Source organism: Populus nigra, chromosome 8, assembly GCF_951802175.1.
Source record: "Populus nigra chromosome 8, ddPopNigr1.1, whole genome shotgun sequence".
Classification (NCBI taxonomy): Eukaryota; Viridiplantae; Streptophyta; class Magnoliopsida; order Malpighiales; family Salicaceae; genus Populus; species Populus nigra.
Genome location: NC_084859.1, coordinates 17292345 through 17317541, shown reverse-complemented (window position 1 = coordinate 17317541; position 25197 = coordinate 17292345). Strand labels below are relative to the sequence as shown.

The window sequence follows — 25197 nt, the reverse complement described above, 5'->3', positions numbered from 1 at the left end:
TCCTTTGAAAAAAACTCAGGTTCTTAATTTCTATTCTATATTGTATATATATTTTTAAAGCATTTATCTTTAAAATGTTATTATATTCTCTCTAAAAAGATATTTACTTAAACGTTAGAGAATCTCTGAATGCATCAAAAAGAATTCTTCTTAAATACTAGCCAGTACAAATATTACCCTGGTCTACTGGATGTCTTGGCTAGAAAAAAAAAAAGAGAATTGCTCGAGTTAATAAATTAATCAGTTATGATATATATCATTTGTTGTTTTTAAACTACTTAGATGATTTTAGTAAATCATCAAATTCAAAATAATTAATTTAATTGGGTTGTTTCACATAGTGAAGTTTATAATTCCTCGAATTTAATGTGTCACGAAGCTCCAAGGAAAAAAAGGAAAAAGAAATCTCTAAAAATGTTACTTCGCATGTAATTGTTTGCATATGTCCCACTGCGCTGGCACTGACTAGAAAAGGGGGCCTTTGGTGAGGAAAATGCGCTCTTGTGAGCCAAGGAACCCTACTGTCCTCTATAAAGCTGGTGCGTAGCGAAATTATATGTTCTAGTGGTCCATGTATGAGGTTTTGTATGGACATAATGCTCCATATAAATCTCTTTATATCACTATTTTTTCAGTTCATGAGAAAAGAAATACAGAGTCGTCGGATCTGAGAGGAATTGGAGGTGGTATTTTCTTGCAACACCTGGTCGTCATGCTATTCCACGGCTTTCTTGAACTTCTTAAGTTATATGTATAGCTAGCACCTCTAGGCTCTAGGAAGTTCAAGAAAGCTGTGGAAAAACATGGCAGTTTCAGGGTTTTCTTTCTTTCTTTCCCAGCTCTTTGCTTGTTGTGATGGACAAGGATATATCAAGATCTCTTTCTTCCGAGGGATGATCGATCCAAGAAGCTTTTGTCATGGATTATATATGGTATTTAATTCTCTTGTGACTCGGACCCTTTTTTTTCATGCATTGGTTTTTTATGGGGTAATCCATGAGAACTCTCGTATCTCTATGAGAAGACATGGTTTTTTTATGCTGGTTAGGAATTTAGGGTATGGTTTTCCTGTTGAATTCAAGATCTAAGGAAATTAAAACTGAATTAATTCAAGTATTGGATTGCAATACTAAAAGAGTTTGGGTTCAAATTAGTGAAAAGAATTTACATTCATTTAAAGAATCAAAGCGTAAAAAATAAAAATCTGAAAATATATATATCTTTTCAAATTCTATCAAGAACACTACACGTTAACCATGTATTACAAGAGAATAGCTTTGATCGAGCATCAGGTTGAGTGTTCAAATTAACTATTTTGAAGTAACTCGTGTATCCTTATTTATTAAATTAAGTGCTTTAATTAATTAATTTGTTGTGGCCGAAAGGTAATTCAAGATTCATGAAATTGCATAAGAAAAATAAAAAAAAAACAAGAAAAAACAAACAACCAACAATCTTAAATATTAAATACAAGTACCAAATAAATTAAACAAAATATCATAAAAAATTAATAGAAAAAATTAAAATATTTTGAAAAGAAATCCTCTAAATTTGATAAATAGATTAAAATATTCTCACAGATTACCATTGCACAAACTTTATTCCACATAGAAAAAAATAAATTTTTCTTAGTATTTATAAAATAAAAAGTTAAAAAATTAAAATTTAATCCAAATAACACCATGAAAGAGGTTTTGGGCTTTGCGCTTGAACTCACACACCCTGAAATTAGATTTTCTAAGTAAAATAGGATTTGGATTTTGGGAGCTCAAGTGCTTATTGCAAAATAATATTTTAAATTTCAAAAATTATTTTTTATCAAATAAAATTTTGATTTGGATCTTATTGATGAAGAATTATTTTTTTTAACCCATGAATGCTAACAATCTATTATAGGAATATTTTCTGCAAAACCTAAACTGTTTTTTTCATCTTAAAAAATCAGATTTATGGTAACTATATTTAAGTTTAATTATTAATGATGGGAGTTAATTATAATTATTATCAAAATTAATTTTTTAACTTTTTAACTTTTAAAATTTACAATAAAAAAATAAAGGGTGAAAGAAAGTTTTACACAAGTTTTTTCCAAAATTTTACATACTCTTTCTCTTTTTATTTCAATGTTTTTTTATTATACTTTGTTTTTTTTTAAATCTAGAGTTTATGTTTATTTTGTTGAAATATAATTAAGTTTTTTTTATTTTATTTCAAAAGCTTTATTTAAAAATTCATTTACAGTAAGATGACGTCGTAGAAATTTTGAAATGCTTGGTTTAAAAGACTTTGCTTATTGCAAACACCCTAATTATCATATCGATACAAATCTTGCTATGAATGGACGACGGCCATGCTAGTGAGGCGGAAGTATTCGAAGTTCGTAACTACCCTTTGAGCTATGAATGGACGATGGCCCTCTAAAGTTTTAAGAAGATGGGACCCTCACCAGTCACCACAAAGAAATCAACTTTCAGATGTCCTCTCCTACAAAAAGTGCATGCCGGCAACGTGTCGCCTCTCAATCACGAGAGATTCAGAGGTTTCAAAAGTCTTCCATGCAATGTTTATTTAAAGCAAGGAAACAGAGTCGATATCCATTAACCGCATTCATCAGCAAGAGCCAATAAACTTTCTTCTTCATTCTTTCTTTCTTGGTCGGAAATAATGGCTTTCAGGGCAACTGTAAGTTACTGTTTATTATCGGTTTCTTTTTCTTTATGGATTGAGATACATGAGGGGATGATTACTTTCATACAGGAGGATAATTGTATTCATATACTGGTATTAACGTTTGTCCTATGGGTGGCAGAGCCAGTGGAGAGCAGTGCTGTCTCGATTGGGACAGAGTCGACCTTTTGCATCCTCCACCGCTCCCAAGTTTGCAACATTGTCTCACAATGCTGCCCATCATGTGCCTAACAGCAGGTTTTATTAAGAATGAAACCATTCATGTTCTTAGCCGTAGCCCATTACTACTCATATATATTAGCATTATTACAAAATAAGAGAGCCACGGTATGATCGTGTGGGTATTGATGAACACTCACAATTTCAGGTATGCAGCGACGGGGGAGTATGCACCATTCTATGTGATGGCGGGAATGATAACTGTAGCAGTTGCGATGGCCTTCCACACCATGAAGCAGCAGCTGGTGCATAGCCCGGGAGTTAGCATAATCAAGAAAAGGAGAGAATCCATTGCTGAGGTAGACGACCCTGATACAGTAGTTGCTGATGCTAGTAAATTTCTCAAAAAATCATTCCTCAGGAAGGTTGCTCACATCCAGGAACATAATCCCACCCTGCCTGATCCAACCCGCGCTAATGCCATCACCAAGTACCTTTACTTTTTCCCCTTGTCTCATTCATTTCAGTCAATTTAATACTTGAATAAATTGTTAATTGTGCATCTCATTGCATATCCCGAATTCGGGAATAAATGATCTCACTTGAATAAATTGTTAATTGTGCATCTCATTGCATATCCCGAATTCGGGAATAAATGATCTCACCTGTTGTGCTATTGTAACATATATGATTGAGCCTGGCAAAACAAACTCAAATGATCAATTCATTCCTAAACACATGACAGTTGATATCAGATTGCAACAATCCTTTATTCAATAATGCTGATGAAGAGTGGTACGTGCATTGCAGGCCTCATGATGCAGAGACACTAAAAACAGTCGGAGTCCTTCCTCGCCACCACTGATTAAACAATCACAGGCCTCAACCATCGCTGCTGATTCTTATCCATCAAATGCCTCCTAATGTTCTCTTGCCCCTTCTGTTTATTAGTCCAATTACTATGGTGTCGTAATGTAAATAGAATTTCGTGCTATATTGTGGGCCATTCTTCTTTTTTTTCCTTTTCTTTTCAAAATGTAATGCGAGCCCTTCCTTACTCAGGTCAGGACAGAGGCTCCCATCTTTAAATATGTCTGTTGATTAGTTCTGCTAATAATAAAGACACCTCCGTGACCAACTTTGCGGTATTCCGGCCCTTCTTTTATCCGATTAGCGACGAAACAGCATGGAGCTCACACTGAGGATGTGCAATAAACTATTTGATTTGTGATGGTTGAATTGTGACAAAAGGAAATATGTTGGCCAGAAAATGATAAGCATAGTGATCTGAACTTTGACAATGAAAAAAAGAAAAAAAAATCCCCTCCCCCCTCCTTCATAGTTTTAGATTATATTAGTTTTTTTGTTCGTGGATTTAGATCTCATATTTGCTGGTTGTTTATTATCCCAAAACAATTCAAGCAAAAACAAATTCAGTATTTTTTAAATCTTCATTTGTCACAAAAAAATATATATATGCAATGTCTAGAATTATAGTAACGATTGTTTTTCAAAAAAAATTTCACTTGAAAATACATTAAAATAATTTTTTATTTTTTTAAATTTATTTTTAATATCAACACATTAAAATAATTAAAAAATATAAAAAAATAAGAATTTTCTAAAAAAAAGTTGTTTGCTTGTAATTGAATATGCTCCCTTTTTATATTAAAAAAAAATAAAAAGGTAGATAAGCTATTTCACATTTTTCGACAAAAAGAATTTACTTCAAAATACATATTTTTTTTATTATATATTTATATTATGTTCACATCACTCTTTTATATTATGTAAATAGAAATTGTTATGATGTTTAATGTCCAATATATTTCTTTAATGCCTCATGTCTTGTTGATTTACGCCGAGCTTAATGTTAAATAATTAAAAGAAATCATAATTAATCATGATACTATGACCACAAGGGAGATTCAAGTTAAAGAAATAGCGAACACTAACTATATTTAATTTGCCTACAAAATGTATTTATTTGAAAGGGAAAAAAAAGGAGATTTTCTGGTTGTGACAGTAGAATTTTTTCAAGGCCAAATTCCCAAACTAGCTTCTCTCAATGATGTCAATGTCACGAGTCAATATATCACATGTGTGCAGAGGAGAGAAACTTGGGAGCCTCACTTGGACACCGAAGGCTTATTGAGTCGTTGTCAACAAGCAATTTTCGGCAGTCGGCAGATTTGTTCACTGATAAACCACATATTTTCAATTTTCCCTGGAAACAAACACATTGCACTTGAGCAAATTATTTCCCTGGCACAACAATGTAAGAAAGAATGGAAAAGAAAACGTCTTTTTCAATTACACCTTCTGAAAACAGGGAGTGGGGGGTTTCCCCAATCCTATAAAGTATCCCTTGTATTCTACCACCAATGACTGAATCAGAGCTCGTGTAAGAGGCTAATGGTTCTCTCTAATATTACCAGTCAATTGATAAATATCAACACTCAACAAATTTCCAGAAAAATGAGCAAGTAATTGCACAACAACAATCCAAATAACTATCAATGAAGGTTAATTTACAGCATGTACCATTTCAGACCTAAACAAACAAAAGCATTCTCTCCTTCCATACGTGAAGCATATAACATCTTTTCAACAGGCACTTCGAGTTGAATGCAATGTCAGTGACCATTTTCAATCTGCCCCCGTTAGAGATGTCATGATGACTTTGAGATCAGAGAGCACTTTCGACTCGCTAGAATATACTTCATGAAACAAACTTCAATGATCTCTAGAAATTTTCTGCCTGTTTGCTAAACCAGATTCCATTCCAAACTCAGCAGCTAACACATGTATATCTGGTGTTATCTCCCAGTTGGCTTTATGATCCCAATTTGTGTGTCTTGGCTGGGTTCCACACCTCTCCAATCCACCAACACTGTCAATCTGACTTTGTATATCTTCAAAATCCTCATCAGCAACAGCTTGTCGTTTTCCCACTTCTATATTAAAGCTCCTTTTGGGCACCTCTGGGCTCAAGGAATTGCCCAATGGCATTGAACTGGCATAGCTAGAAGATGAATTGACCCTGACCTTTGCCCGGAATTTGTTCTTTGATTTTGGGATTTTTGAGAAGAAAACTTCCAGAACATTACGAATGCAACCAAGGTTGTAAGGATTCATCTTTCCATCATATCTATACCGGAAGTTCTCATATGTTGTCTGCAAAAAAATAAAATAACTTGCAAGCTGCATAATGAGGGGTAAAGGATTCAGAACAACAGAGAAATGAGGGCGAGGAGAAAATCGCAACCTGATTGGTGAAAATCAAGTACAGATGAAATGCAGTGAGGCCGCCAACAAACCAAGCACATATGAATGTGTACAGTATCAGGATTCCTGAAACAGGAGACTTCAGAAAGGCCACCCACATATTGCAATGATATGTATCCATTATCTTCCTGATGTTGACCCAGCAGAATGCAAGAACATAGAGGCATAACATCGTTGTGGAAGACACAAACATGAAAAAGAATCTGTAATTCCTCTGTCAACAGAACACTCTAACAGGTTAGGTCTATGAAAGTAAGACAGCAATTTAATATCAAAAACCAGTATAGTATAATCAGAAAAATCTTAAGATGTCAGAACTATGTATAATTTGCATACAGGATGATCAGGATATCAATAGTACTATGAGCCATTTGAAACCAAGTTTTCACAAAAAATAACTGAATACACTGAAGAATCATCTTGAGTGTAATCATCATCATTAGTCAGTCAATCCCAATTACAGGATGTTTCGCCTCTTTAACCCATGCCTTGTATCTCAAACACTCCACAAAGTCAACCGGGAAATCTGTGATTTGGAAAGCTCTCAAAAATGCTTATTTAGCTATGCTGGCAAAACATACCTGTGTAGTTGTATGATGAAAAAATCTTCTCCAAAATAAAACAAATTCTAGAATAAGAAAACGAGCAAATCTTGGAATACTTCCCAAATGTTGCAGTTTGGAATGCAAAGGCTCATGCTAAATGACCTAGGGTCAAACTACTCACGTGAATATTATAATTTAACAGGTTATTGATTTGACATATCACTGCTAATCAACACCCCCCCCCCCCCTCAAATAATTTGGTTGGGAAATTCTAAGGAAATCTATGCCAAACAAGTATCTGCATTTTTAAAAAGAAAATCAAGCATTCAAAAAAGAAACACCCAAGGAAAGCCAGGGGATTCTGTATCTGTCACGCTTAATAAGAGCGTAACTATGAATGCACTCACCATGAACTACCACATGACATGCCTAATGACAGTATATTCTGTTGTCTTTGGATGGATACCACAGAAGCATTTCAAACCATTTATCCGATATATGTGGTGGAGGATGCACTAACAAATGAGAGAGTTGAAGGCCATCACATTGGCACAAACCAAGCCAAAAGGTTTAAAATTGTAGGAACAATCCATTCAACCAGAATGTGAATCCACTAGAAAATAATTCAAAAGAAAAGAACCGAATCCATAATTAAATCAAAATATGCATGGTAGAAACACTGTTAAACTGGAACATACCTTGCCAATACATTGCCCCACCCACGGGCAATGATGATCAAAACGCTCAACGCAGTTGTTGCATATAGAGCAATGAGAGCATCGTGGCGGGCGGTACAGCAAGCATGTTTGGCAGTATTTGACCTTGACTACCATCCCATTCACCATTACATCTTTCGTTGGAGGTAAACTTGGGCCAGCAACCTGACTTCCTGGCCAATCAACAGATATGCTTGAGCCTTCATCTTCTGGAGGGTGGAGATTACGAGGAATAATGCCTGGATCTCTTGCGGAAGTAAGGAAGAGAAGAATAATAACCTGAAGAGGTTGACAACCCAGTGACAAAAACCAAATTGCCAAGTAAATTCACTGGAATATGCAAGAGCTTCTAAGTGAAAAGGTCAGTCAGCAATGATTTTTGTATTTTTCTTGGCTCACAAAATGCTCACAGCATGAGCAGCAAAAGAAGTAGAAATATCATATGTTTCATGTTTGGTTGATAATCATTATTCTGCCATATCGAAACTCGGAGGAAGGAAATGCAAGACAAGCTTCTCTCTGCCTTTGAATCAAAATAACTTCATTTTTCTTGTCTAGCGTCAAAATTCAGACCTTAGCCAAGTGCCATATGATTGAGACAGTTGTATATCATGTATATCAGTCTCTGAGAAATGAGAAGCATAAATCAATTAAAACTCGTACAGCCATTTAGCCAAGTTGAGAAGGCTTCAATTTTACAATGCAGTTCCAAACTCCTTTTCCAACATTTTCTCAGAACTTGAGACTCAAAAGATTTTGGCTGGGGGGGGGGGCAAGAATAGCTATAAGCAAATTTAACTATAACTAATTCCAAAAAATTAATTGGGATAAGCTCCACAGTTCTTTTCAGTTTATGTTTTACTCTAATCTGCTTCACTTTTCACCATCATCTTTCAGAATACATTTGGAGAAACAGGGAACTATTAGGACATGAAAAATGATATTTTTTTTCTTTATATATTTATTGGTGAATTTAGGTTCATTTTGTTCAAAATAAATTTGTCAACGCTAGAAAGTGATGGTAATATATCTTGAAAAATCTCTAATTGAAGATCAGTAAACGAGGAACTCACATTTGCTGTCAGGATGACACATATAACTACAACATAATAGCCTAGCTGGTGTTGGAAGTCGTTAATGAGCCTTTGAGAAACAAAAGCACAGAATAAGATTACTGGAATCATGATTAGAAAGATTGTAAGGAACAGCGACCTGACATCTGGACCAAATACAAGCCTACCCCCAAAGCAGAATATCTGCAAAAGAATTAGATGAGCGAGTCAGTTGCTTGGTTAGCTTATTCCATGATCTATACATTTCACACGCTCCATAGCCGTAAATGGCAAACATGAAGCAGCACATTTTGTAGGCATAACTGGTCATGAATTAAATGACACACCGCTCCATGCAAAAAAGAGAGTACAAATTGAAGGATCCATAAGTATACATACTGTGAAAGATTCAACTGATGAAACAGAAGATGTTATGTGCAAAATGTAACAAATACAATGATCATTCTAGTAATTCTGCTGTCCTACAAATCCACAGAACGACAAATAACAGAAGCTGCGGGAAAATGCTTTTGCCGGTAGATCAACACCAATTATATATTAATTAAAATTTCTTCTTTTTGGAAGCGCAATATTGACGAAGGACAACAAAACAGAAAGAGCAACCATAGCACTCCTAATAACTAGAGCATTGATAATTTACTTGGATAGTTGGATATTAAGTCTTTCCTATGAATTTGCTGAAAAACATTAGTAAATTTTACATGCTATATGACTTCCAATATGGCATTGATGTTTTCCATAAATCTATTAGTTCAAAAGGAAGTATAATTAGTAATACAAGATATCATAACCCAATTTTGACCTCTAGTATGAAACATTAATCTCAACATTTAAATACTAGAATGGGGTTTAGATTACATAAAGATTCATCAGGCTGCAGCAAGACTAAATTGGGGGGGTGGGGGGGTGAAGACAACAATGTGAAAAGGGAAATAAAAAAAAAACCTTGGGGGCCAATTATTTTCACTGATTCTGTTGGCAGAAAAGTAAAAATTAGTTTGAAAGAAGCTAAGAAAGGAAGCTGGGTAAGAGCCAAAAACAAAAACAAAAGAGGACAACATAAAACCTGATAATAACAAACACGTAAAGACACACAGAGAGAAGAAAATAAAAAGGGAAATTTAAGGGAAAGGGAAACAAGTTGAAAAGAAAGTATTACATTGCTGCCTTTCCAGGTTTGATAGACTCGAAGGTTACGAGCATTATTATCGTTATGGTTACCCATAATTCCGCGATTAGAATCGGAAAGTTGGTGCGTAGGCATTGGAGTTGACGTGCTGTACATCTTTTCACCTCCTCGCATTTTCTCACCACCCCCCATCTAAATATTTCTTTTTCACTCACCCTCGGATCTCCTCATTTACAATGGACAAGGAGATCTAAGGATTTATCGCCAGTTCCCAAACCTGCAGGAAGAAAACCGAAATGTCAAGGACAAAATGCAAAAGAAGGGAGGCAAGGTAAACGTTGGAAAAAGATATCTCTTATTTTACCTGGAAGGAGGTGAGGAGAGAATCTCTCGATCGGAGGTGAAAGAGAGGGCGACGGAGGGGAAGGAAAAGGCAAAAACAGGGAAAGACAGAGCTGAGAGAAGAAGAACAGCCGTGTCTTTGCTTCCGTGGCAATTCCTTATTGCTTATTTTTTCTTTAAGGAGAAAATAGAAACTACTTTTTGGATCGACGGTTTTAACGATGGAGTATAATAAAAATAATAACAATAATAATAATAATAATAATAATCCAGCTCTACCTTCGTGGTACTGCTACCTCTCTACTCGTGGTTACCCCAACAATAATCAAATTAAGCTCTGGTTGTTTCCTCAACTTGGGTTTAAATCTTCAAACCGAAAAACAAAAAAAAAATAGCTAATAACGTGCCCCAAGCTGCATTCTACCCTGCAGAAGCTTCGTCTTATGTAATCTACAGCTAAAAATATGCAATCTGCATGATCCACTTAACAGCATCACAGGACATCCACTCTGTCCATGCACTCTCCTGTTCATCTCTTTCCGAATACAGTACGTAGCTGTATCATGAGATAAGGCTCATCTTGGTTTTTTCCTTTTCTTTTTCTTCAATGCTTCATTTAGCCAAACTAAATAAATTTCACATTGCAGCTACCACTGCTTCAGCTAAACCCACAATTATGCAAAATGGAATCGTGTTTCCTTAGAAAATTTAAATAAAAAATCATTTTTATAGTCCTTGGATTTTTGTTTCGCAGCCCAGAAATAAAAGAATAACAGAGAGGGATTATGACTGCCGTGGGCATGGGAACAGCTCTGGGGAAAGGGAGTCAAAAAGTAACTACACGACAGCGATGCAATTGCAGCTCCCGACGTGTCTTTGGAGAATCTTTGGCTCCCAAAGCAGCACGTTCTTTTCATCTTTCGTTTCCCTGTCTTGGCCTCTATATATATATATATATATATATATATATATATATATATATGTTGTCTTTATCAAGCTGAACTGCCATGGCCCATGGGCCCCGATTGAAAATGATTTCGCTTTCTTCTACTCCTCAAATATGTAAATACTGATAGCAGAGCTAGTTCGAATTTTTAATTGGTTGTAAGAATTTTAGCATTGATTCTTTTTTTTTATGTTTCATTTCATAATATTATAATATGTAAAGTAGTTTGTAAATAAAATAAGAAACTTTACAGAGCCTCTTCTTAAAAAAAGAACATTAATGTTATTTAAGCTTCCATTCATTAATAAAAATATATCCAAGACATCCCCATTGATGAAGTTGAGAAATCTGGGCTTTTCATGGGCTACACTAAAAGAGGTTTGGGGCTGGAGTTTGGGCTTAAGATTGGACGGGGATTATTTGGGCTATTCTTCTCCTACAAAACAAGTATCTTGTATGGTTAGGAGACGATCCATGCTTAAATTAGTTAGGCAGGGGAGGAACAATGTGCACGAGAATTGATAAACAAAATGTGGGAACTTGTCCACCTAATTTATCTAGTGATAAAGATATTTATAAATGTTGTTTACCGTAGCTCATATTGAAAATAGTGTTATAGCTTATCGGTGAAAATATTGATATTCAAGTATTTTAATATTGTTATCGATAGAGATATTGCTGAATAAAAATCTCACATTCATGAGAGATATTAGCGAAAAATAATATATATATATATATATGCACGACCGCATAAAAATTGTATTTTTAATATTCAAGAGTTTGTGAAATGTTAAAAAAAATGGTCAACAAGTCTGATTTTTGTTGATCTTAGGGGTGTAATAGTTTTTTTATTATACAATTAAACTAAAAAAGATTAATATATTCTCATTCAATCTTTTAATTACCAATGAGTATATAAAAAGATCAAAATATCTCTACAACAAAGGCTTTTTTTTCCTCAATTAAAGGATAAAATGATAATTTTATTTTCTTATAAAAAGACAAAACTACCCCCACATCAAGCCTTCAGAAATGAGAAAATCCATGGTGCAAGTCCATAGCAAACTATGTATTGCTCTACAGTGGACACGCACAGTGGTTTTCTCATATGATTTAGAGTTCTTATTAGAAGGTGTTTGAGAGTGTAATAGTGGTTGTTTTTTAAAATTTTTTTCGCTTGGAAATACATTAAAATAATATTCTTTTAAAAACTTTAAAAAATTATTTTTGATATCAGTACATCAAAACCATTTAAAAACATAAAAATTATTTTGAAGAAAAATAAAGGTATGTGTGCGAGCTAAAAGGCATTAGATATTTATTTTATGTTTATTGACATATGTTTTGTTTTATCAATTATAGAAAAAACTAAAAGGCACTAGATATTTATTTTAGTATCACTGGGTATTAAGATATATAGCATTACGGATTGCCACAATGCTCTCTTTTTATCTTTCTTAGTTATTATTTTTTTACTTTTCCCTTATAGGACCAAATTGATGGGCAATTTAAGTGAATTTGTTAAGAAATGACAAAATTCAAAGATAAAGGATCAAAATGAAAATAACAAAAAGATTTGTGGCAGTTTTGAAATTGGTGCGAAAAGTTCACTTTGGTCCCCTACCTTCCAATTGATAAATTTTTGGTCTCTTTAATTTTGAAAATTTGATTTTTGATATATAAAAAAAACTTTATTTTCTTTATTTCTTGGTATTTGATTCAAGAGAGAGATTCTAGTTAAAAAGAAAAATAAATCTTAATAAACACTAATTTTGGCTACAAAACATGTCGATCTTGGTGTCAAAAGGTTTCATTCAATATGAAAAGTTTTATTATATTGTTCTTTGGCCTTTCTATAACATGACATGGTATATCTGAGTTCATGAAGTTTTTTTTTTAATTTGGTTTGGTTTGGGATTTTGGATCAATTTTAGGGTTATTTGATACCATAAATGTGTTTATCAAGATCTCTAGAGTATTTTCAATGTGTTTTTTAGTCAAAATAGGTTGAAAACAAATTTTTTAAAACATAAATTACCTCTATCTTGATTTTTCAGCAACTCTCTAGTCTCTAAATTCTTGGATTACAAACAACACATCATCTTCTCTTTAATATATATATTAAATTAATCGAGCTTATTAAACCCAGTTGAGATAATGATCCAAGTCTTAGATTCTTTTTGCTTTTTTAAAATACCTGTATTGCCTTGGCTTTTTTTTATGTTGGGAAAAATTTGAGTCAACCTGTAGCATGGCGTGACCCCCCTATCTAGTATGAATTATATATAGAAATTTATTTTTAAAAGAGCATGTATTAATTTTGGTAAAAGAAAATAAACGGGGAAGGCAAATTATCATGTGATTAATGTTTGTCATTAAATTCCCAAAACATCATTCATGCTTAATTATAGGGATATGATGAAGGATGATTTTTATGAGAAATTATTTGTTTTTTTAGTTATTTTTATTCCTATTTAGTTCAGAAAAAGTATTTTTCTTTATAGTATTTTTATTTTTTCTATTTAATTTAGGAAATCAAATATTGTACTTGATAATTTTATTTTTTCTATTTATATTGAGAATTTTATCTTACTTAGTTCTTTTTCATGTTTGTTTTAGGCCTAAGATTAGTATAAATAAGATTGTTTGACTTGTGTTTAAGTAGAGACACGATGAATAAAATTAAATATTAAGTGTTTCCTTGTAGTATAATGTTTTTGATATTTGAGGGTTTTGACTTATAACAAACACCGTTATCACTCGTTCCTAGCTATATTAGTTAGTATTGAAGCCTAAAGGTTCCTAGTAGTTAGCTGTTTGTTAACTTTTATGGAAAATCCTAGTAATGAGACCTATAATAAGACAACCCACGTAAAGGTGTATAATATCCTCCTACAATTACCTCGAAGTGTGGGCATGAGTACTTGATCCCAAAAAAGTTAAGATAAAACCTAAAATTTTGGGTTGTGTTTTTATTTGATATGGTTATAATAGTAGTGCATATTAATTTTTTATGCACAAGTCAAGTATTAAAAATATTTATCCCAATATAATAGTGGAATCAAGAAATGTTATATTATTTAAAGATGCATTTCTATTTAAGAAAGCATAAGAAATTTATTCATTTAAGAGAATGATCGAAGTTAGCCCAAATAGTCATTGTCAATTGAAAGATGATGATGATAATGATGAAGTTGAGCTGAGAAAAAGTAAGAAGAAGGAAGTGACGAAAGTGTTTGATTCTGATTTTTAACATACTTGTTAAAATATAAACCTCAAAGTTGCTTAGAGGCAATACCTTGTCCTAAAGCTATTTAATGAAAAAAAAATCGGTGGTAAAATTGGATTCATTGTGCACAATCATATATGAGAACTATTAAATCTTTCACCCAGAAGTAAACCACCAGGTATGAGTGAATCTTCAAAATGAAGATGAAAATTTATGAAATTATTATCAAATATAAACTAAGTTTTGTTGTTAAAGGATTCAAACAACAAAAGGTGTGGACTATTTTGACACATATCCACCTTGAGAATAAATTTTATATAAACATTAATAGCCACCACAACTATTTACAAGATTGCAATACATCAGCACCAAGGCTTGTAGCCCAGCGGCAGAGGAAATGTTTCCTTGCCTCTATCACCTGGGTTGGAGCCTCAGCGTGCACGCTTGTCACCTCCGCGGTGTCTTACCTGTATACTGGGCTTGCAGGGTGTTCAGTAAGTCCAGGAATTAGTTGTGGTGCGCGTAAGCTGATCAGGACACCCCAGGTTACCAAAAAAAAGATTACAATACATCAAATAATTGTAAAAAAAACTTTTTTAAATGGCGACCTTCACAAAGAGGTATATATGAAACATTCTAAGAGATTTGTTGTTAAAGAATAATAATAAAAAATTTTAAAAACTTATCAAGTCATTGTACGGTTTGAATAAACACCTAGACAACAACATAATTTTTTTTATTAAAACAAGAAAGTTAGATTTTAAAACAAAAAACTATCATGTTAATTTTACTTTATGGTAGATAATTAAAACTAATAAATGGTGGAAATTAATTGTGGTAATTACCACAATTAATTCTACATCAATTTTAACTTCAAAACCCACTATAAGAAAGGAGCCAAAGAAAAAGTGTGATACATAAATTTTATGGACTCGTTTTCACCTTAATTTTTTATATTACCTTTCTTAAGTTTATGCTCTGGTTTTTTCTTCTGCTCTAGAGTTTAGATTCTATTATATTGTAGGGATATTTTGAATCATATTTTTTTAGAGTTTGTGGATCTTGTTTAGCAACACACCTAATCAATGTTGTGTTAAAATCTCACAATGCTGATTGTAACCATTTTGTTTACACTAAGAGATGAGTAATAAAACTTTAAAATAAAAAAATTAATTTTTAACAACAACACAACTTTATCTAACCAGATTCTAAGTGTTTCAATGAGTAAGTATACTTAATAATATAGTTTAAATATAAAATATGCAGTTGTTACTCAAACATACTTGTTGTGTTTTTAGTTTTTAGTTTTGTCGTATAATTATAGTATTTTACAAACAATTCTCTTATAATTAAACTAGAAAAAACAATATGAATTGATATTAGATTCTATTATTCAAATAATTAGTGATTCTACAACATATGTATCATAAAAAAGTTTTATAACATAACGTTAGACAGAAACTCTTTAAAATTAAAAGTGCAAGCATAGTATTTGCTTAAAAGAAAAACAGAGAATACAGGATGTAGAAAACGTTAAAAAGAGTGGAACAGGAGTCTAGCCTGCCCGTCCACTCCTAAGATTCCATGTTGGACACGCCATGACGTCTGATTCGGATCCGATCCGATCCGACCTAATAAAAGTTCAAAAAACAAGTTTTTGGTATAAACCACGCAGTATCCTGGACGCTGGTCCAGACTAATCCACACTCACACCGGGTCAGTCTATAAAAAAGTAAAGTGCTCCCCAAAAGAGGTTCTCTATACACAAAGAAAAGGCAAACCCCTGATCTTGCTTAAAAAATAAGAGTGCCGAACCACTCACACCGTGCCCTCTTGGGTTCAAAAAACAAGTTACCCACTCATAGAAGTTCCGAAACCACAGGAGACTAAAGAAGACTTCAGCTTAACCAAACTAAACTGTAAGAGAGGCTGAGGCAAAGAAGCGAAAATGGAGGGGCAGCCGCATCCATACGCACCAAGAGATCTGAAACTGCCTGGCTATGTTCCTAATTTCCTCACTCAATCCACCATTGTCGGCGTCTATTTACTCACCTCCCTTCTTGTCGTCTCTCTCATCTGGATCCTCTCTGGTTTGCCCCCCTTTCCACTGTTTTTATTTCATCAAGCCTTTCTTTTTTCCAAGACTGATAGTGGGTTTTCATTAACTATAATGAATTGAAAATTCATATATTCCTTTGAATCTTTCTGGTTCGAGTTTTGATTTATATAGCAGTTGCAGTAAATATAGATTTTGAAGCGCAAACAATCTTGTATGGCCCACTTTAATTTCAACCTTCGATTAGATACTGGATCTTTTTAGAGTATTCTTAAATGGCTACAGAAGCTAAACTGTTTCTGTCTGTGGATGGTCTTACAGGGAAGTCTCTGTCAGTTTCCCACTTAAATATTTTATGCATAGAGCTCACTAGTCAGTCATTAATGGCTGTTGCCTAGTCGGGCTACCCTTCTGGCAGAGACATTGCACTAAAAAGAAAAAAAAAAGGTCATTGAAAAATAAAAGGTAAAAAAGGAGGCGAACTTATTTCTCACTTTGGATTTGGAATTGCATTTGAATTAGATTAGGATTTAAACTCTCTGTTTTTCTTCTCTCCTCAAGATAGAGCTATGCGGCCTCTTCTAATAAGACCTGCAAGTGTAAAGCAGGTTCTCACAACTTTATGGATTAAAACGTTGTCCGCTGACAGTGTTCTTAATTGTCCTGGCTTGTGATCATAACTGACAGTCATTATATGGATTCTGGTCTATATGGTCAAGTCAAGCAAAGAAAGGAAGTGAACTGTTTCTTGTTTAGATGTTCTTTTGAAGCTTCATTGTCGGCTTCAAATTTTCGCAAATGCAACATTTTCTTTGACCCGTGTTAGTTTTTGGTTGCTAGCATATTTCCACACTAGATTTTATTACAACATTTGTTTTGAACCCTGCTCCTTTGTCATTACTGTGTTCTAGCCTGTACTCTGTATTTTATTAATTTAATGAAGTTACATCGAGAGAATTGAACATTCTGTGAGTTATTCATTACTATAGGCTATTTCTCCGATTCCAGGAAGATCTCGTAAAATAACAAAAATGAATAGGTTGCTCATGTGCTGGTGGGCTTTCACTGGTCTCACACACTTGATTCTCGAGGGTTATTTTGCTTTCTCTCCAGAATTTTACAAGGACAAGACTGCTCATTATCTGGCTGAAGTTTGTAAGTACCTCTTTGTTTTCTCTTTTATTCATATACTTTCTTTTCATCTCTGGTATTAAGCAGTATTTGCAGTTGAGAGGTCATTGTAATAACTCTTTAATTATTTTACATGAGAGAGAGAAATGGAATTCTTAATCTTTGGTGAAATGGAATTCTTAATCTTTGGTAGATAACAGTTCTCATTATCTTTCGAGCAGGGAAAGAATATAGCAAAGGTGATTCAAGATATGCAGCAAGGGATGCTGCAACAGTTACTGTTGAAGGATTGACTGCTGTTCTCGAGGGACCAGCTAGCCTCCTGGCAGTGTATGATTTCACTTTCCTCAGCATCTTGAATAAGATTCATTTATTTTGTTCAAGTGTCCGTTGACTCCATATTATCTACCTTCAATCTCTTAATTCTTAACAGTGTTGCTTGCTGACACTTGGCAGGTATGCTATTGCTTCAGGAAAATCGTACAGCTACATACTTCAGTTTGCTGTTTGTTTGGGACAGCTCTATGGAACAGCTGTGTATTTCTTAACCGCCTACTTGGAAGGTGATCATTTTGCTACCAGTCCATACCACTATTATGTATACTATATTGGTGCAAATGCCTCCTGGGTTGTAATTCCCTCGCTCATCGCTATGCGTTGTTGGAAAAAGATTTGCTCAGCAGTCCAAGTTCATGGCCAGAAAAGGACCAAAACTCGTTGAGGTTGATACAGACCATCTCATTTCAAGACCTGGTTAGATAAAGATGAGATTTTATTGCGCATTTATTTCATATTGTTGTTAGTTTATGCACACAAATGTGTAATCTTGAAACCAGTTAAACTATGGAAATCAGCAACATAGACCTCCAAATTTCAAGCAACAATAATTGTTTGGACAGAGAATGACTGCCCCGACACAATCACCTGCTATTCTATGCCATGTTTATGGATGTGAGCTTCAGTTGTAGTCTGTGGCTGGTGGTAATGCAGCATTTTAATAGGTTTATCTGATTTGCTTTGCGGCACCAATTTTTTTTTTTTTATTTTGCTACTTTACTACCAGTATGGTTAGCGTGCAATGCCTTTAGGAGTTTGAAAGTAGAGAAGTATATATTGCTCTGCTGAATAGCAAAACAATTGACTGTAGCAATCATCTTTTTCCTGCGCTCCTATACAAAACGCCAAGTGCTCCTTTCCTTTTTGATTAAAAGAGGGTTGATAGCATCATCGCTTGGTCTCAAGAGAAATGGACGTTGTAAATGAATTCCTTCGAATGGTTTTTGGTACTGCCACCGGTGGGTTTCCCGGTATGAAGCTTTAGTGTAATTGTTGTAAAAGAATTATATTAACTCAATAATTTAAGTTATTAGATGAGATTTTAAAATATAATTGATATTATTTTTTAATATATCTTTTCAAGTAAAAGTTTTTTATGTTTAAAATTTATATAGATTTATTTTACCTGTGTTTAATTTTTATGAAATAAACAAATATGATAATCTTAAATTCATAACTGTTTGATTATTTAGGCTTTGTTTGATTATTTATGCTTTAATATCATAAAACTACTAAAGAGAAACCATCACACTTGAGTGATGAGAGCTTTGTGCGCGCGCGTGTGTATATATATATATATATATTATTTTGGTTAAATTTTAAACTATGATTTATATTATTATATCAATTTTAGCTCGATTGTTTCTAGTGGGGCTTATTCTTCTAGGCTGTAGAAAATTAATGTTGTTGTATCGATTATTAGCTGTCTCTTTCAACACTAGGTAAAATCTTGCTTTCCAGGAGTTCTCCATCTGTATGTTTTAGTCTGGGTTCGTTTTAACTTATCTAACTCCATTGAAACGCAATGTCTAAATCTGTAAGCTTCACTCTCTGTGTGGACAGAGTGACTTCTTGACTGCTAGGATTTCATATCAGAGAAGGCGTCGTTACCACAAGGCCAATTCAAAAGTAAAACACGCAACCTTTAAAGTTAAGACTATAGAATAGTTTGCGTGGATTGCTTGTGCTCGCTGGAAAACGGGGTCGCCATTTGGAAAGTTGTGGCCGCTGTCCGATGAGGCAAGATTGTGCATCCCCGTTTTCCGGTGATAATGGAAAGGCCGAAGATGGGCCTCATAGAATTAGAAACTTTAAAGCTCCTTGTTGGGATGGGTCCATGGTGAAGCCTCTCAGTCTTTATCAAACCGAGTCCTGACGGATTGAAACTTTATCAAATGCTACGCGGTTTGCGCTGCTACTGATGCGAATTGTCTGGTAGTTAAAAAAAATAAAATTGGACTAGTCAAAAAAACGAACTTTCTAATAAAAACAAAAACAATTTTTAGTTCTTTATTTTTCTAGATATTTCTGGACTATTTTATAATTGGATTTCAGAATATTATTTAATTTAGATTTCATTATCTAGGTTAGTTTTAGATATTATTTATATAGCATGTATGTTGTCTTTTAGAAGAGATTATTAACTTATCATTATTGATTTTTAGAATGTATCAACCTACAATTTTTTTAATTAAACTATATGAAATGACGCTACTATTCTTATATACATAATATATTATATATTGAAGGAAATAACCGAACACTCACTTTCACTCCCCTCTCTCTCCACAACATTCTCTCTTCACAAAAATAAAAAAACCCCAAATCGATTTAACCAAGTTAGGTTTTTTTTAAGATTATTATCATGGTATTCAGCAGTTCCAGTCACTTCTCTCGCTGCTAATATCGCCTTTTTCGCTGCATTGCTCTCGTCTTATTGATTGAAGTCAAATGGAGACAGAGATGCTTAGAGTGAATTCCCGGTTCAAACCATTGGGGAAGTTCACTCAACAGTTCGAGCTTTTTAATTTTTATTTTTTATAAGCTGTGATTGAGGTTTTCTAATTTCCTTATTTCCAATATCGAAGACAAACGATGGGCTACCATTGAATCTGTTGAGTTTGCTGCTATCATATGAAAAGGCTTAACTGGTGTTAGCAACTTCTCTTCTCTTTGCTTTTCTATTATTTTAGAGGTTGTCGTCATCACTTCTTTCACTCTGAATGACTCCGCAACAATTTCATTGTCTTCGACTCACTAAGGTACCGAGGAGAAGAAAAGGCTAGCAATTGGCTCGAAAGCAGGGTTAGCAGCGCATCCCCACGATGGGTGAGATTTTGATTGAAGATTCATGTGCCACTTTAACTTTAGACTCTTGACTTTTGAAAGTGGACAACAACCAATTACTATGGTTTCTATAGGTAATGGAACAAAATCTTAAATTAATAGATAGATAGATAGATAGATGATCTATCTTTTTGTTGGATTCGGGTGGCTAGATTTTGGAAAGTACGGTGAAGATTCGTGGCTAGGGTTTTATGATTAAGCATAGAAAAAAAGAGTGATAATTTTGATATTTTAACGTAATAAAGGTTTTTTAGTTATTAATTAAAATAATTTCAATTTTTTTATTGATTTTTCTGCATAAGTATAAAATATTATATAACTTATAAAATGTAAAATATAATTTTTTAAACCTCTCATGTAATTTTTCTTCTTTTATATATATATATATATATTTGACTGTACGGTGAGTCAAAGTGGACCCATCAAATACCGTGTATTATAGACACTTTGGACTTTGGAGACTTGGTTGAAATTTTCAACTGTATTATTTTGCTTCTTGTTCCCGAAGCTAATTTATTTTTTTGTTAAAAGGAAGCTTCCTTTCATGTTGTCTTGAAAGGGTTCACAAGAGCTCAATAAAGAAGATAGCAGAACATACTATGGAGGGGATCTCTCTAGAATTGAAAGAAATTTCCTGCAGAGATCTCAAAACCTTCAATTTCTTCCAAAAGCTCTCAGTCTTTGTTGCCGTCTCCATTTTTATTGATGAGCCAAAGAAGAATGAACAACGGCGAAAAAAGACGGCAGTGGACTTTCTTTATGGTGTATTGAAGAGGAACGAGAAGCAACAACAACGTCTGAAGCGGCAAAAGACTCCTCCGAATACTTTCAACGATGAAGAAAAGAAGAACGAACAGCAACAACTTCTGCAGCGGCAAAAGACACCAGTGGACAGAGAAGGAGGTAGCAACCCTAAATGGAACCATATGATGCAGTTTAATCTCAATACCACTTCGCTTCCTGATTACGGTGATCATCTCTTTTTCAAATTTGAATTGCGCTGCAAAGTTTCCATCTTTGGTAACAAAACTATTGGGGAAGTCTGTGTTCCATTCAAGGATTTGAATGAGGAGTTCAACGGCAGTGTCAGGTTTGTGAGCTATCAGGTCCGAAATAGCGATGGGAGGCCTAATGGTGTCCTGAATTTTTCCTATGAGGTGAACGGGAAGGTCAAGAAGAATGAAGTTGATGGTGCAAGAGTTGATTTGCCTCCAGGAATTCGTTTCTCATCACCTAAAAAAGTCCATTATCCATCCTTGGAAGTCGATGTTAAGTCGAGGAAAGCATGCTTATATCCTTCCCTGGATGATATAAGCTTCAGCTCTCCTTCGCCAGGAACCGGGTTTCCTTCTACGGAGTTGTGTTATCCAGTAAAGGCATGTTATACTATGCCTCCGCCAGCCTTTCCTTTACAGCTTCCTGGGGGTCACAGAGTGTATCAGCTTCAATATCCATCACCATTGACACAGTCTCCAGGTTCATATTGCTACACAACAAAGACAACTGAGCATGGTTGCGGTCTTCGTGGGCATACTGGAGGTTGGGCAATTAGGGATGTTAATGTATAGCTAGTTAGGTTAGTGTTAGAGAGAATGTTGATGTTGATATTCTTCAATAGCAGGCTGGTGCCTGATGTAATTTCATTTGTGTAAGAAACATTCCACTCTGCCAGGTAGTTAGGGACATGAGTTCTAATTATTGCTACGCTAGACACGTTACCTACATACTGCTCATGTCTCGTTGATCAGTTCGTAGTTGATATCAAAGGAAATGCTAGCTCTCTTTTCTCTCCATTTCCTTTTTGTGCAGAGCACTAAAATTTGCTTCCTTGTCAAAAACAACAATCCTGGATTGCTACTTATTTGCTGATTCTTCACCATGGCTTGAAGCTTGTGAAAATAAAATCTTAGCTCAAATCTTCTGATGCAAGATTGCGAGAACTCCAGTTGCCCAAGTCTTGAGACTTGAATTAATTAAACATGAATACAGACTCTCAGATTTGACCAGACCCAGAGGTGCTACAGACTATCAGAGGGTCCCCTAATCATCAACCATGAAAATTTGGAGATAGAAGTCAACTCAAGTGTAATGTTCTCTCTCTTATTGTTGACTGCTTGTATACAATGTATATTGCAAGAACTTGGACTGGTTCCAACGGGAATATGACGGGAGAATCCTTGACAGGAAATCTCAAGCATCATTGCATTTAGTTTGAGACTTGACGGCAGAACCACTGCAATTTGTTGGACCAAAACTCAATGCCCATAAGCGTTGTATCTCTGTAACAGGACAGCTTTAACTTGCCTTTTACACATGATTGGAGCAGTAAAGCAGGCTCTTCTTTCTGGATTAATTAGAAACAGGACTTTGGCAGTTCCATTCTATTTTCCCCATTTAATTTTTTTCAGTTATCTGCCGTTTCCTTGTTTATGGAGAACAACTTGATGAAAAAATTGGATTAATTTTTTTCACCAAGTTGTTCTTCATATGACCACTGACGAGACAGAGCAACGGTGAAGAAACATAAGTCAGCACAATCTTGAAATATAAAAATCCATGGAGAACAATTTGATGAAAAAAAAGGAAAAAAACCACTACTCTTATCATATCTCCTCTGTGTTCATCGTTTTCCTTGTTTCCCTCAAAACAATGGGTATAGAAATTTGACCTGTTTTTGTTCAAGGAATATAGAAATAAATAGATTGTGTTTCCTCTATACACGCCAAACAAATTGGATTTCTATCTTGTACCTATCCTAGAATCATATTACACATATGCTGAATCAAGGGCTGAGCGCTAGGGTCGCAGCGCAGCTCTTAAAGTGGTTGACACAGCTTCATCAGTTGACTTCTCAACATAAATTTTATCGTTCCACTCTTGATCCTCACTCCAGTCATTGCCGTGAATTCATTTTTTAATGAGAGGCAAAATAGTAAGATAAGATAATTAATTTTATGTCAAGAGACGTTCATTAACAACATGGCACAAGGCCCATGTACAAAAGGGCTTACATGCTCAAAACACTCTTCTGGACTCACAGAATCTATTTAACAAAAGTCCCATCGAAGGATTTATGTTAATCGATCAAGTCCCAGCCCAAAAGCAGCTCTGGACGGAAGGTTTCTCACCGACAACCTCCTTGTTTTGGACATTATACTTAGAGCTAGAATCTCATAGATATTGATTAACGCTTGCATCAAAGGAAAAATGGCTGGTTTGCTACGAGTCAGAGGCATTTATGAGTTATTGCTGAGACACTGTGTAAATGATAAAACTGCTCAGAAGTTACAAGTTCGAACCCTTTCGATTTGATAACTTTACAAAAAGAAATAGCTGAGTAGCATATTTTCCATGGGGTTCTGAGGTGCCAAAACCATGTCAAACAGCTAGTTCCAATCGAAAGAAATTAAATTAAAGCATCTAAAAGTAGTTAAAGCAACTGCATTCCCTTGTTTTTGTATTCATTTGCTAGACACTTCACCACCTTCAACTTTTCAAAGAACAAAGTAACTAAAGCATAAACTCAACTTGCTTTTTCTGCGAGTGCCAACCGAAAAGTTTTCATGTTCGGGGTTCTTTTCCTTTACCAATAAAGTAATCAGAAAGCTCGCTGTTTTATTTTCCGTTCAAAATTCTTCTACGAAGCAACCACAGGCTAAACATGAAAAGGTCCCTTCTGCTCAGATGCACCGTTTACGGTACATCCACCATCCACCAGGAAAAAAAAAGGAGGGGGGATATTGGGGGTCACGTTGCTTGGGAAGTTTGATGCTTCCTTTTATCTTTAGGGAGTTGAGAGAACTTTCATGGAAGATTTCGTTGTGTTAGCTAGAGGATCTGAATATATTTTTATTCTTTTCGCTTGAAATATTTTTTTTGAAAATGCATGAGTATTAGCCTATTATAATATAAATGATAGGATATTAGCAAACTTGAAAATGATTTTAATTTAACTCTCTTTTAATTTATTAAAAAAAATTAACTTCCTTTCTTATTTATGTTAAGTTATATTGAAATTAAAATGTTATGCCATATATGTATGATAGAGAAAATTGGAGGAATATTTATTGTATATAGACACCAAGAAAGAAAGAAATGAAATAGTAAGAGAGATAATAAAAAATATATTTTTGAGATTAGGTGAAAATGTTCTTATTATTTCTTTATGAGTCTAGATATGATTTTCTTTTTCTTTTTATATTTGTATCTTTCCTCAAAAAGAATTTATAAAATGAATATTAGTACGTAGTTACTTCTTGTTCTAATTTTTTTTTTTTTTTTTTGTGTGTATTCTTAAACTAAACATGCTTATTGTAGCTAGCCGTCTATATCCTATTATTAGAATTTGGTCCGAGTCTCGATCTTGCTTTTCACCTAATACAATTGGGAAACAACACTTTAATTTATTACTTGTTAGGCTGTCATTTACATGATTCCTCTAAATTAAGAAAGGTTCCAGGCATCGTAAGTCCCTAGTTTTTTGCTTTTTTGTTCCAAGTTCGTCCCCTGGTTTTGTTGTGAGGCAAAGTTGCAAGAATTCCTTTTCTCGTGTAACAAAGGCAAAAACAATGGCAGTTCGTGTAGCAAAGGTTTCCCTTCAAAAATGTCCAATGCCCATTTAGTTTCCTATAGCCCATGCCACGTTGAACGATACGAAAAGCAACCTTTATCAAGGCTTCAACTGATATGTAACTCTGTGATCGTTTATGGTA

General features: G+C 34.3%; 4 protein-coding genes across 6 annotated transcripts; 3 read left to right on the top strand and 1 right to left on the bottom strand.

Moving 5' to 3' along the window:
- Positions 1-3072: 3072 nt before the first annotated feature.
- On the top strand, positions 3073-3959 carry LOC133700736 (uncharacterized). Its single transcript, XM_062124379.1, has 2 exons — positions 3073-3337; positions 3658-3959. The coding sequence occupies exons 1-2, from the start codon at positions 3093-3095 to the stop codon at positions 3710-3712; spliced, it is 300 nt and encodes a 99-aa protein (XP_061980363.1). The 5' UTR covers positions 3073-3092; the 3' UTR covers positions 3713-3959.
- A 1177-nt stretch (positions 3960-5136) lies between these two features.
- On the bottom strand, positions 5137-10256 carry LOC133700602 (probable protein S-acyltransferase 7). Its single transcript, XM_062124177.1, has 6 exons — positions 9963-10256; positions 9629-9875; positions 8470-8652; positions 7379-7675; positions 6116-6349; positions 5137-6024 (listed from the first exon to the last, which is right to left on the bottom strand). Exons 2-6 carry the CDS (start codon positions 9788-9790, stop codon positions 5584-5586), a joined length of 1317 nt encoding a protein of 438 aa, XP_061980161.1. The 5' UTR covers positions 9791-9875; positions 9963-10256; the 3' UTR covers positions 5137-5583.
- A 5574-nt stretch (positions 10257-15830) lies between these two features.
- On the top strand, positions 15831-18313 carry LOC133700628 (probable 3-beta-hydroxysteroid-Delta(8),Delta(7)-isomerase). Its single transcript, XM_062124207.1, has 4 exons — positions 15831-16205; positions 17180-17326; positions 17524-17632; positions 17759-18313. Exons 1-4 carry the CDS (start codon positions 16064-16066, stop codon positions 18021-18023), a joined length of 663 nt encoding a protein of 220 aa, XP_061980191.1. The 5' UTR covers positions 15831-16063; the 3' UTR covers positions 18024-18313.
- A 1608-nt stretch (positions 18314-19921) lies between these two features.
- On the top strand, positions 19922-22278 carry LOC133701184 (protein SRC2-like). Of its 3 annotated transcripts, none has more exons than XM_062125012.1 (2): positions 19922-20559; positions 21017-22278. In XM_062125012.1, exons 1-2 carry the CDS (start codon positions 20490-20492, stop codon positions 22051-22053), a joined length of 1107 nt encoding a protein of 368 aa, XP_061980996.1. In that variant the 5' UTR covers positions 19922-20489; the 3' UTR covers positions 22054-22278. The 3 variants fall into 3 exon arrangements, with proteins under 3 accessions (XP_061980996.1, XP_061980998.1, XP_061980997.1); XM_062125014.1 differs by having other exon boundaries at positions 19923-20467; positions 21045-22278; XM_062125013.1 differs by having other exon boundaries at positions 19923-20559; positions 21045-22278.
- The last annotated feature ends 2919 nt before the right edge of the window (positions 22279-25197 follow it).

What these genes read in the sequence shown, in the direction of transcription:
- LOC133700628 (XM_062124207.1), top strand. Translation starts at nt 16,064, where the DNA reads ATGGAGGGGCAGCCGCATCCATACGCACCAAGAGATCTGAAACTGCCT. An exon ending in TCTCATCTGGATCCTCTCTG is followed by an intron (nt 16,206 to 17,179) that starts GTTTGCCCCCCT and finishes CTCCGATTCCAG; the next exon opens with GAAGATCTCGTAAAATAACA. An exon ending in TCATTATCTGGCTGAAGTTT is followed by an intron (nt 17,327 to 17,523) that starts GTAAGTACCTCT and finishes TCTTTCGAGCAG; the next exon opens with GGAAAGAATATAGCAAAGGT.
- LOC133701184 (XM_062125012.1), top strand. Translation starts at nt 20,490, where the DNA reads ATGTGCCACTTTAACTTTAGACTCTTGACTTTTGAAAGTGGACAACAA. An exon ending in AATTACTATGGTTTCTATAG is followed by an intron (nt 20,560 to 21,016) that starts GTAATGGAACAA and finishes TTTTGTTAAAAG; the next exon opens with GAAGCTTCCTTTCATGTTGT.
- LOC133700602 (XM_062124177.1), bottom strand. Translation starts at nt 9,790, where the DNA reads ATGGGGGGTGGTGAGAAAATGCGAGGAGGTGAAAAGATGTACAGCACG. An exon ending in AAACCTGGAAAGGCAGCAAT is followed by an intron (nt 8,653 to 9,628) that starts GTAATACTTTCT and finishes ATTCTTTTGCAG; the next exon opens with ATATTCTGCTTTGGGGGTAG. An exon ending in ACTTGATTTTCACCAATCAG is followed by an intron (nt 6,025 to 6,115) that starts GTTGCGATTTTC and finishes ATTTTTTTGCAG; the next exon opens with ACAACATATGAGAACTTCCG.
- LOC133700736 (XM_062124379.1), top strand. Translation starts at nt 3,093, where the DNA reads ATGGCGGGAATGATAACTGTAGCAGTTGCGATGGCCTTCCACACCATG. An exon ending in CGCGCTAATGCCATCACCAA is followed by an intron (nt 3,338 to 3,657) that starts GTACCTTTACTT and finishes CGTGCATTGCAG; the next exon opens with GCCTCATGATGCAGAGACAC.